Source organism: Triticum aestivum, chromosome 5D, assembly GCF_018294505.1.
Source record: "Triticum aestivum cultivar Chinese Spring chromosome 5D, IWGSC CS RefSeq v2.1, whole genome shotgun sequence".
In the NCBI taxonomy this organism is placed as follows: Eukaryota; Viridiplantae; Streptophyta; class Magnoliopsida; order Poales; family Poaceae; genus Triticum; species Triticum aestivum.
This window is the reverse complement of record NC_057808.1, coordinates 242,446,387-242,458,104: the sequence shown is the minus strand read 5'-3', so window position 1 is coordinate 242,458,104 and position 11,718 is coordinate 242,446,387. Positions and strand designations below refer to the sequence as shown.

Genomic DNA, 11,718 nt, shown 5'->3' with positions numbered 1-11,718 from the left:
ACCCAACGTCTTTGAAAAACATCCGGATCGTCGTCTGCTCATGGGTAAGAAGAAGGGAGAAAAGAGATTGGTCGTTAGATTATGATGGAGCGCGTGAGGTTATCTTGCACGGAAACGAGCGAGGACAAAGAAGAATTCCCATCAGTTTGTAGATAATGATGGTTCAACTTACGCGCTAATAATTCGAACGAGAAAGTAAGTCACGGAAAATATTCACACAGGGGATGTAGCTTAAATGGTAGAGCGCTCGCTTTGCATGTGAGAGGCACGGGGTTCGATCCCCCGCATCTCCACCTACACAGTAGCATGACCTGGGAATTCTTTTTTTTTTTACAGTCGCTCCATGAATAGGAAATCTGTACTATGATTTTTTGTCTTTCCATCAGCACGACCTGGGAATTCTTTTTTTTTTACACAAGCTGACCGAGGGTCTTGGAATGACTGGATCACCCGACCTCGAGCTCGAACTCTTTTTCCATGGCGAGACCATATGCACTCGTCAAGTACTTCCATGACTAGGATTATCATCATTTCCACGCAATCTAGGGCTCTCTCTATGCAGAATATGAGGTCATACCAACCCTTAGGTGTTTTTTTTCAATTTCAAATATTTTTAAAAATTCTAAAAATAATTGTGGATTATCAAATCACATGGGTGTACAAACCCTAAAAATTTCAAATCACAATTCGAAATATGCATTGAGGGAAAAAAAGATAAATCCAACATAAACACTGTCACATAAAGACAAAAGTCAAAATGCCATTATTCACAATTGAATTTGTCCTTTTGTTTCTTAATATACATTTCGAATTTGGACCTCTCGCATGAATAGTGTCTTATTATTATTTTTTGAGAAAAACATAGCAGCCTCTCTCCTCTGCCTCTCTCCTAGACCCCCTCCCTCCCGATCTCCTCCTTTCCTATCCCCTCCCTCCCGATCCGATCTAGGGCTTCAAGCTGCCATCGACTCTCTCCTCGCCGCTGCAGGAGCTCAGCGGGGCAAAGCCCAGACGGGGGATGATGGTGGCGGGGGGCCTTCCTCCACCGCGGCTCCAGGATGTGGTTGCGGTGGAGGTCCACATGGGTGTCATGAACATGTGCATCGTGTGGCGTCGGCGGCGCAATGGTGAGGCCCCCTCAGCCGTCGATAGCTCACCCAGGCGGGGCAACGGTTTCGGGCCGTAGTGCATCTCCGGTCGTGCGGTTTTCTGGCGGCAGACGTCACCCATGGGCGTGCTGGATGACGAAGGAGACCGATCCGGTGGTCCACCCAAGGATGGACACGAATTTGCCAACGAAAGCTTCGTTCGGTCTCGACGCTGGATATCGTTTGATGAGCACGCAGGAGGCTGATGTTGCCCGACGTTGTGGTGGCGTCGATGATAGAAGGATCTAGCAAGATCAATTGCTACTGAAAATGGGACTGCGGAAGAAGGCGACGACGGATTCTACAGCGTGTGCATGCAGTGCACGCTGAGGATCTGCTAGACCGGTTCTTCCTGCGGGCGGCTTGATGAGGCCACTGGATTTCTTTGCGTATGTGCCGCGAGTGAGCGCACATAGCCATCTTCATTGCATTATTCAACAACATCTTACAAAATAAATACATAAATCAATCTAAAACCACCTTTTAGGTGACAATTATCGTCCCACGACCTGGGAATTCCTTTTTTTTTACAGTCGCTCCATGAATAGGAAATCTGTACTATGATTTTTGTCTTTCCATCAGCACGACCTGGGAATTCTTTTTTTTACACAAGCCCGACCGGGGGTCTTGGAATGACTGGATCACCCGACCTCGAGCTCGAACTCTTTTTCCATGGCGAGACCATATGCACTCGTCAAGTACTTCCATGACTAGGATTATCATCATTTCCACGCAATCTAGGGCTCTCTCTATGCAGAATATGAGGTCATACCAACCCTTAGGTGTTTTTTTTTTCAATTTCAAATATTTTTAAAAATTCTAAAAATAATTGTGGATTATCAAATCACATGGGTGCACAAACCCTAAAAATTTCAAATCACAATTCAAAATATGCATTGAGGGAAAAAAAGATAAATCCAACATAAACACTGTCACATAAAGACAAAAGTCAAAATGCCATTATTCACATTTGAATTTGTCCTTCTGTTTCTTAATATGCATTTCGAATTTGGACCTCTCGCATGAATAGTGTCTTATTATTATTTTTTGAGAAAAGCATAGCAGCCTCTCTTCTCTGCCTCTCTCCTAGACCCCCTCCCTCCCGATCTCCTCCCTTCCTATCCCCTCCCTCCCGATCCGATCTAGGGCTTCAAGCTGCCATCGACTCTCTCCTCGCCGCTGCAGGAGCTCAGCGGGGCAAAGCCCAGACGGGGGATGATGGTGGCGGGGGGCCTTCCTCCACCGCGGCTCCAGGATGTGGTTGCGGTGGAGGTCCACATGGGTGTCCTGAACATGTACATCGTCCGGCGTCAGCGGCGCAATGGTGAGGCCCCCTCAGCCGTCGATAGCTCACCCAGGCGGGGCAACGGTTTCGGGCCGTAGTGCGTCTCCAGTCGTGTGGTTTTCTGGCGGCAGACGTCACCATGGGCGTGCTGGATGACGAAGGAGACCGATCCGGTGGTCCACCCAAGGATGGACACGAATTTGCCAACGAAAGCTTCGTTCGGTCTCGATGTTGGATATCGTTTGATGAGCACGCAGGAGGCTGACGTTGCCCGATGTCGTGGTGGCGTCGATGACAGAAGGATCTAGCAAGATCAATTGCTACTGAAAATGGGACTGCGGAAGAAGGCAACGACGGATTCTACAGCGTGTGCATGCAGTGCACGCTGAGGATCTGCTAGACCGGTTCTTCCTCCCCGCTAGCCGGCGGGCGGCTTGATGAGGCCACTGGATTTCTTTGCGTGTGTGCCGCGAGTCAGCGCACTTCATCAATCTTGTAGGTAGGACGATAATTGTCACCTAAAAGGTGGTTTTGGATTGATCTATATATTTATTTTGTAAGATGTTGTTGAATAATGCAATGAAGATGGCTATGTGCGTTGCTTGATGCACGGGCCAAGGATAATCCTCTTTTTTGAAAAAAACGAATTTGGACGTGAAATTCTTAGCGGTTGCAGCCACATCCCTCATGAACGTACATTGTTTTTTAGAAATTTATGAAGCATTTTTTTAAATGGTATCATGAGAGCATTTTGGAGTTGGTATCCCCGGATAATCTCCCCTCTCTCTATGCAACGAAGCTGCACTTACACCTGAGCTAATCAACCGTGCGCATTGGATAATGACCCAGCAAACGAACACAAGAAAGAGAAAAGAGGCGATCTCGTATCAGCCGCCAGGGCGTCTTCTTCCGTCGCCGTTCTCCGGCGACTCCCCTCTGCTGACGACTTCGGTTGTTGGTGGTGAGGGGGTCGCCGGATCCACACGTGTGAATCTTTTTAAGTCTTCATAGACTAGGTTTTTAGGCTGTTCATCGTCTTACTTCGGCGGCAATGATGGCGGCGCTGAATAAAGATTTTTCAGATCCTTCCCCAATGAGGCGATTGGCTCTATGGTTGGAGATGGATTTGGAAATCAGTCTGTTCAAATAAGGATGACGTGGCAGCGATGACATCCTCATGGTGGACCTGTGTCCTCGGGTTCCGTCGTTGTGACGGTGTTTGCTCTAGTGTCGGCGCGGAGCTTGGGAGGTAGTCCAGGAGTAGATGGAGATTGTATTCTGCATCGGTCACATCTGGAAGATGGTGGGTCGTGTGCTGGGTTCGTGGTCTACAGGTGGGTTTCCTCCTCCGACATCTTAGTCTTGTGGGGGTGCCAGATCTGGAGATCGATGGCGTGTTCGGGGTGTTGCCTGGTCTGATTCATTCAACGGTAATAGTTTTGCCTTTGGCGAGCCATCTTGAAGGCCCTCAAAGATGCATATCAGCGACGGAGCCGCGTTGAGCTCGGGTGGAAAGCTGATCTATCATTTTTTTTCTTTGATGGCTCATGCGATGGCGCAAGAGGCAGGCGGACATTGGTGTCAAGCTCAGAGGTTCGATCTTAAATGTAATTTTCTTCCTTGGCCGGTGTTCTTTTATGCAGAGGCTAGCATTGTGCGATCTTTTCACTTTTGTCGGGTCAATGTGTACGTGGCATGTGCTATGATCCTTATGATTTTAATGAGGCATGTGCTTATGAACGTGAATTTGATTTTTTTTAAAAGTGTGTGTTCACATAACAATGTTTATTTTTTCATGCTTGTTTCAAAACATATTTTTTTAAGCCAAACTATTGCATCTTTTGTCTGAACCATAGCTGGGTATTTCTTGGGCCGGACATTTTTTGGGTTGGGCTTTAAAAAGCTCGACCCCAAAAAACCAAGCCTGAGCTTGAACAACTCGGCCCAAAACAATTAAAGAATGTCCTTTTTGTATTACATAAAATATTTTTAATCAGTTACATGGTATGTAAATATGGTATTATAAGCCTCCTACTAGAACCATATTTTAAAGGTATTTCGAGTCTTTCCAGGCTTTTGATTTGGGCCAAAACAGTAACCCTAGTTCGGCCTGACTGTCGAGATTCAGTTTCCGGGTCCTCGTGTCGGGCTGCCCATGTTTGCCAAGAACATGCAACGACAAAAAGTTTTGCACCAAGAGAACCTCGACACCAACCATCATGGCATGTCAGACCTCGACACCCCATTCACCTAGAATGAGGTTAATGAGGCAGTATTCTCCTTGCCTTTGGTCAAGTCGTCTGGCCTTGACAGATTCATGGGAGCTTCTTTAAATTATGTTAGGACACCATCAAGGCGGATGTTGTAGCTACAATCCCGCAATTTGCCTACCCCGGGATGGATTGCCCTAACCTCATTAACATGGCCAATGTCATCCTTCTCCCTGCGAAGGTGGACGCCTCCTAAGTTGGAGACTATCGCCTGATTAGCTTGATCGACAACATCTCTAAGATTTTCTCCAAGCTAATTGCCAACCTTCTGTCCCATCCTTCCCACATTAGCCTTCATGTGCTATAGTGTATTCATGCAAAAGAGATGCATCCACAACAACTTCGTGTGTGTGCAGAACCTGACAGAAGATCTTCATTGCGCAACCATGCCAAACATCTTACTCAAATTGATATCTTGAAGGCGTTCTATTGGGTCAACTGGACTTATCTTCACAAGGTGTTCCAAGTTCCAACATATACTTTACTTCATTATGCATTACATGCAATATAAGCATGGCTATCGGGATATACTTATCTGAATGAAATGCACGAACACCTAGGTCAAAATGCTCACACGTGGTGGAAACACTGTAACATTTGCCCCTTAGCTTTAAGTTCATTACGAGAGCTAAGGGTGATCATCATGCTTGGAGTATGGGCGCTTTGGCAGCACATAAACGACATGGTCTTCGATGGAGCTAGTCCGTCGCTCCAAATGGCTCTAGGAATATTGATCGAGAAGGGAGGAATTGGAGAGCAGCTGGGCTACTACAAGGTGATCTAGAATTCTTCTTCAGTGGTTTAGCTAGGTGGATGTTGCGGCGGGTGGTGGATTTGAATAGCTCTTGACCCTCCCCCTTTTTAAATATATGATATGCACACTCATGCATATTCGAGAAAAAGTTTAAATCCATTACTGTTGAGGTTTTTTGTTGCGATTCTGATGGAATCATGCCCAATGTAGTAACTAGATTGGTCAAGTTTAATCCCTATTCTACAGCGTGCGCATGCAACACACGCTTCTTTCTTGAGTTTGTCTTTGGGGTCTGATCCTCCTCGTGTTTGTTCGTCTGGACGTAGTCGACAGGGTTCCGACATTCCTGCTGTCTCCTTGGGGCGGTGATGTTAGGGTTTTCGTCATGTGGCGAGATTTAGTGTCAGTTGCTCCAGATCCATGCAAGGGTTCACGACGAAGACTGCGGCTCCAGGGCACTGGTTCTTAGGGGCACGTGCATGAAGATTTATCGATTGTGATTGACAAGGTCAAGCTGGCTTCGGTAGGGCAGCGGCGACAACGCGCGTCGATGGCTCATTTTGGTGACAGTGGTGATCGTTTGATTGATGGTCTCGAAATCTCGATGTATTTTTTTTATGTTTGACACGCTTTGTATTTACGGTGAAATCATCTAATAATATTTGATCCTTTGAAAAGAGAGACACTTGCAAGTATAAAGTTGAGACACTTATTTTGGACCGACGGAGTAGGATGTAATTTTTAGAGTTGATCTAGCATTTTAAGTCGCAGAGAGTAAAAGTAAACTAGTGATTGCCAGCTAAGCTAAACCCGCTCACCACGCACACCCCACGAGGCGAAAACTTCAGCGTTTTCCGCCTTTCCTCCCTCGCACGGTCGTTTCCCTCCCAGCTTCGACTCCTCCGCACCAAAACCAAAATCCAGCAGCAAGCCAAGCCAACCCAAGCCAGGCCAGGCCAGGCGCCGCGGATGGCGTCGTCGGCGTTCAAATCCTCCACCCGCCGCAACCTCCACGGCTCAGCCGACCGCCCCGTTCAGCCACCGCCCCACTGCCCCCGCCGCTCCCGCAGCGTCACCCCTGCGCCCCGCCGCGACCGCCTCCTCGGGGATTACGCCGGCACCACCCGCACCAACCCGCTCTTCGACCGCGGGGGGAGGCCCTCCTCTCCACCTCCGCCGCCGGAGGACTCGGGGGACAGAGGGAGGAAGGAGAGCAGGGGTCGCGGCTCAGGGAGGGCGCGGTCGGTGTCCGTCGCGCCGCCGCAGCGTCGGCGCGCTGCCACCTCGGCGCCGTCGTCGGCAGGCACTGATGGCGGTGGTGGAGGCAGGGCTTCGCGGGCGCGGTCGGTGGTCGGTGAGGCACGGCCGTGCCGTGGCTCCGTGGTTGGTGACTTTCTGCTTTGAGCTGGGAATTTTCATCTCCGATAAAGATTACAGCTTTACTTTCGTTTGGAAAATTCCGCACCTTTTCTGGCTGCTCTATAAATATGCAAAAAGATATAATTGGAAAAGAACAGATAAGGTTAAGTACTACTAGTACTGTAGTACTTTTTTTTGACAGACTTTTATTTCTCAAATTATAGCCATGTCGTTTACAAGAGTTGAGAAATAAAATCAGGGATAGAAATTTTCCAAAAATTAGATGATCTAGTGCTATAAGAGTGGCCAGCCAAGCAATCAGCTACCGAGTTTGCTTCCCGAAAACAATGAGAAAACGAGACTTTTGCATAGTCACAAATCAACTGATTGCATTCTACGATCGTTGCAACCTCCTCACCATGGTAATCATCCTGTTTTTGCATGGACTCCACCGCAAAGCTAGAGTCAGACTCAATATGAGCAATGTTGCATCCAATCCTCGTTGCCAAATAAAGACCATGCTTGATGGCCAAAATCTCCGCTGAATCAGCACTACTCAGTACTCACATGTGGTAACACCCATGTTGCAGCTGCTATAAACTGGCCACGGTCATCATGTGCAATAGCCCCTATAGCACCATCAAGAGATCGTTGGAAAAAGGTTGTGTCCACATTAACTTTAATAGAACCCCTGCTAGGCCTTTTCCACAACTAATTATTTTTTCGGTCAGAACCTTTAGGAGATGAAGCTCTAATATAGTTTGTAGCTAGCGCCTTGATAGCAAGTGCAGTTCTGCCCGGGGTTTGTATCATTTCTCCGTTCACATTTGGCGTCTTTGCCACCACACATACCAAGCTGCAACAATTACCAATTCCGATATAGGGAGTTCACCCGCTCCCGGTGGTAGCTTTGACAGCAGTACTTTCTACTTCTGTCTACCAGGCCCTCGGGTGGTGCTGGACTGCTAGTTCCCCGCAAAAAATAAAAATAAAAATGAATCGAGTGGCTCTTTGTCAGATTGCTGTATTATCTGTCGAGATGAGTCTAGGAATGTTTATGCCGTGTTAGCTTGGCGATTCATGTTACTAATGAAGGATTCTGTTCTTGTTAAATTTAACAGACAGATGTAGAAACCGTGGATTTATCAAGCAAAATGCAGTCTTGGAGGAGTCGTAATTCAGTTCCAAGTTCGTCATACGTATCTGTCAATGTGAGTTGCCCTTCTACTCTGGACCTTAGATTGAACTGTTTTTGTACATGACATCTTCAATAGTGCCTTGGTACCAAACTTCACTCACACATTGGCTGATCCACACTGGTTAGTATTAGTAACCATACCGTGTCACTGTACCTGAGTACCGGGGCGCTTATTGCTTAATGAAAGCGTTGCTGCGGAAGAAGTCGACTTAGTTGTAGGTGTTTAGTCCATTGTAATGGTTCGTTTAAAAAAAATATCTTGTAATGGTTCGGCCGTGGTTGCCTTTGTTTTGTACTCTGATTAATTAGTAGTAAGGATTGTTGTGTGCATCACAATGATGCAGAACCCGGGGGTTTAACCTCCTTTTCGGGAAAAAAGAGTACCAGTGCTAGGTGCCGAGCACCCGTCACCGGCGTCAGAGAATCAAAGAATTGCAGTCTTTTATACGGAAAGTTAGCACATTATCTGGCCTATCGGAGAGATTAGATAGAAATAGAATATGATCAAACTGGATCATGCATTTTGTGGATAAAGGCATTGCTGCCCTGTTTGTTTGAGCTTCAGGGGCCAGATTTAGCTTTGCCAGTAAAGCTGAATTTGGAATCTGAAACAAACAACTGTTTCGTTTGCCAGTGAAGCTGGATCTGGGACCAGATTCATCTTTGCCAGTGAAGCTGGATCTGGAATCTGAAACAAACAGCTATTTCGAATCAGCTTTGCCGGTGAAGCTGAATCTAGGTTCGGGCCATTTTCAGTGCAATTGCCTGAAGCACCTCAAAGTGTACTTCAGTGGCAGCTTTGCCAGTGAAGCGAATTCACATGTGATTCGAATCCAATCAAAGGTTAAACAAACAGGCTGCATAATCTGTTTTGCCAGTGAAGCGAATCCATAGGTGATTCAAATCCAATCAAAGCTGAACAAACGGGGCTTGCTTACTCTTTAAAGAGAACTAAGTCTCAGTAGGGGTTCGTAGTATGAAACTATGAAAGTAAGAAGAACATAACATGGAGTTCACATTCAGATATTTATTGACCAAATGCGTAATTTGAGACTGTTTGATATTCTTCTTCTAAGTTGTTCACTGTGCTATTGTTACTGTTTCATCAATAGGCCATCTCACAAAGGAGCCATTCAACTGTCCCAGTGGAACAAGTTCTGGAAATTCCTCCTGAGTTCGATCCGGATTCTGCTGAGTTTGTCTCGGATATAAGTGATTATGCAACAGAATTCAAACGGAGAGATGTTTTGGAAATTCCTCTTGAGTTTGATCCAGATGCTACTCAGCTGGTTTCAGTCGAAAGGCACAATGCGACCAAGCTGCAATGGGAGGGAATAGAAATCCCTCTTGAGTTTGATCCAGATTCTGTTGAGCTGGCTCCTGACATCACTGAGTACACATCAAAACTGAAACAGGTCTGGAAATATTATGCGTATTGTGCTAGGTCTTCAGTTCTATGCTGTCGATAAATATAAACATTTTGTTACTTGTCTGTAGTCACATGAGCGTGCTCGAAAGCTGCGGGCAGATTTGGCTGTTGAAGAGCAGCGCGAACAAGAACTGAGTAGAATGCTAAAGGGCATAGTAACTGTTCCAAGTTTGTCCGAAACGCATAAAAGGCGACCAAGGAGAAAGGTAATTCACTTGCTAGTCCTCCATTTTATATGACTACATCTACTAGTGCTGTCTAGTTCTTGGTTTGTGCTGATAATGTATAATTTTGGGCTGTTTATTTTACCCCTTTTAAGTTTTAACTGACCTTTATCTCTGTATTGTGGTTCCAGAGTAGTATAGAGCGATTGAGAGTGTCAAGGCATTTGGCTGAAGAGGCAATCAGTTACTTCGAGGAGTGTGTTTCAATTTCAACATTAGATAGCACTGATTTCTCCTCACTCGAGGAACCTCATCAGAATTCAGGTGGAACTGTCCCACGAAAGAGCAACAGTAGATTTCTCCTCAAAGGGGGATCAAGCTCTTTAGAATCCCACTTTCCAACTGATCGACAGAATTATAATGAGGTCAGTGAATCAATATACCACACTTGGAGTCTTGATTTTTCAAGTTTGGCCATCAAGTTTCTTTTCTTACAACGACCAGTGGTAGTACACTTTATTAAGACTGTCAAGTACAGCCTGGTTATTGTTATAGAATTTATTCCTGTGTTACATGGTCTACAAATGGCAATATGCTAAGAGCTCTGATCATCTGCTTCTGGGGTGTTGGTGCAGAATATCTATTAACCATTCCTGAAAATGCTGAGAAATAGAGAGAGAAAAAGTAAATTCTGAAGATGCGTTTGAAATAAAACTGTAGAAGCGGACTATGTGAATCTGCTCATTTTTATAGCTTAGAGGCTCCATGAGAACCAAGTGTACCTCAACTGTGGTGATCTTGAAAACTCAACTACAGTATGCTTTATTTTCATATATTAGAATCTGATAGGTTCATCATTCTCTGTGTTTGTCATCCATTTGCAGCGGTGTTCTTATTCATAGGATTGTCTACATTTCAACTTTGAATCTTTATGGATTCATATGATAATACCAATGTTAAACTTTCTCACAAGGCATTTTAGCAGACCGAGATTTATGCAGATGGTTTGAATAATCTCAACCACACATTAACAAATCCTTTTTTTCTCCTCCCAGGAACCTGACAACCAAACCCAGTGCTCAATGAGCATCACTGGATCTGATGTGTCTGACAGTGTTATCTTTAGTCATGCCAAGTCCCCTGGTTTGGGAACTAGAAACAATTCTAGTGATGATTTTGACACACCACGAAGCAAAAGTTCTTGTTTCTCTTTCACACATGAGCCAGTGAAAGCTGTCGACAATTGTGATATTCGTCAATATCTAAGGAGTTTCAGCAGAGTAATCAGCAAAGAGACGTCAAATTATTGTGCCGATGACTATGCTGTCCAGAAAGTGAGCGAGAACAGACTAACAGACATGGTGGCCTTTAAGAACCGGATAGAATATGGGGGCCTTGTTCTTTGTAATATCAGAACATTCTGAGAGCAAATAGTGTCTGATGGTAAAAGAAGTAATGTAATTATCATGATGTAATTATATCCAATCAATATGGCAACTTTTTTGTTTGAAAAAAAGATGCTTTTGTTGATTGCGCCTCCGCAGCGACACAGAGCTGTATTTTTCTAATTCTAGTTTTATCTCATGTGATTATAATCTATTTTGGGTCTGACTATATAGCATCTAGATGTGAGATATTATCTCATATCTAAGTTGTGACATCAGCAAAAGTCAGCGGTTGTTCAGCCCGCGTTGTCTTATTTTTGTTTATCCCAACTGGAGCGCGACATCAGCCCACCGCGTCGTTCTTCTCTTATTTGCTGCTTTCCCGACTGGAGCGTGAAAAAAAAAATGTAAGCGATGCAGTGCGTTGAATAGAAATTGAACTCAGGACCGATAAATGCTATTGCCGTTTGGGAAACAGGAAACGTTCAAGAACATCGCGGGTCCAGATTACAAGGCACACTTGAAGATTTTTGCAACCTTTTTTACACATTGTGATATTTTTCTTAAATGTTGAATATTTTTGAAAACACAAACAATTTTAAAATTTCAAAAAAGTTTATTTCAAATGTGAATAAAACGTTATAATTCTGTTTTTTTCTGAAAAATAAGAACAAAATTTGGTATTCCGATCAACTTCTTCTCAAACAAATTTTGAAAACATAGACA

At 45.0% G+C, this 11,718-nt stretch overlaps 1 protein-coding gene and 1 non-coding gene across 3 annotated transcripts; both read left to right on the top strand.

Moving 5' to 3' along the window:
* Window positions 1-220: 220 nt before the first annotated feature.
* On the top strand, window positions 221-293 carry TRNAA-UGC (transfer RNA alanine (anticodon UGC)). The gene has a single exon. It is a non-coding gene; the product is annotated as a tRNA-Ala (tRNA).
* A 6,023-nt stretch (window positions 294-6,316) lies between these two features.
* LOC123120428 (uncharacterized) lies at window positions 6,317-11,215 on the top strand. Of its 2 annotated transcripts, XM_044540421.1 has the most exons (6): window positions 6,317-6,840; window positions 7,938-8,027; window positions 9,127-9,429; window positions 9,512-9,649; window positions 9,799-10,032; window positions 10,663-11,215. In XM_044540421.1, exons 1-6 carry the CDS (start codon window positions 6,427-6,429, stop codon window positions 11,029-11,031), a joined length of 1,548 nt encoding a protein of 515 aa, XP_044396356.1. In that variant the 5' UTR covers window positions 6,317-6,426; the 3' UTR covers window positions 11,032-11,215. The 2 variants fall into 2 exon arrangements, with proteins under 2 accessions (XP_044396356.1, XP_044396357.1); XM_044540422.1 differs by lacking the exon at window positions 7,938-8,027.
* Window positions 11,216-11,718: the final 503 nt, after the last annotated feature.

Excerpts from the sequence above, each read along its gene's own strand:
- LOC123120428 (XM_044540421.1), top strand. The coding sequence starts at position 6,427 with ATGGCGTCGTCGGCGTTCAAATCCTCCACCCGCCGCAACCTCCACGGC. Across the intron at positions 6,841-7,937 it reads GGCCGTGCCGTGGCTCCGTG|ACAGATGTAGAAACCGTGGA; the intron begins GTTGGTGACTTT and ends TAAATTTAACAG. Across the intron at positions 9,430-9,511 it reads ACACATCAAAACTGAAACAG|TCACATGAGCGTGCTCGAAA; the intron begins GTCTGGAAATAT and ends ACTTGTCTGTAG.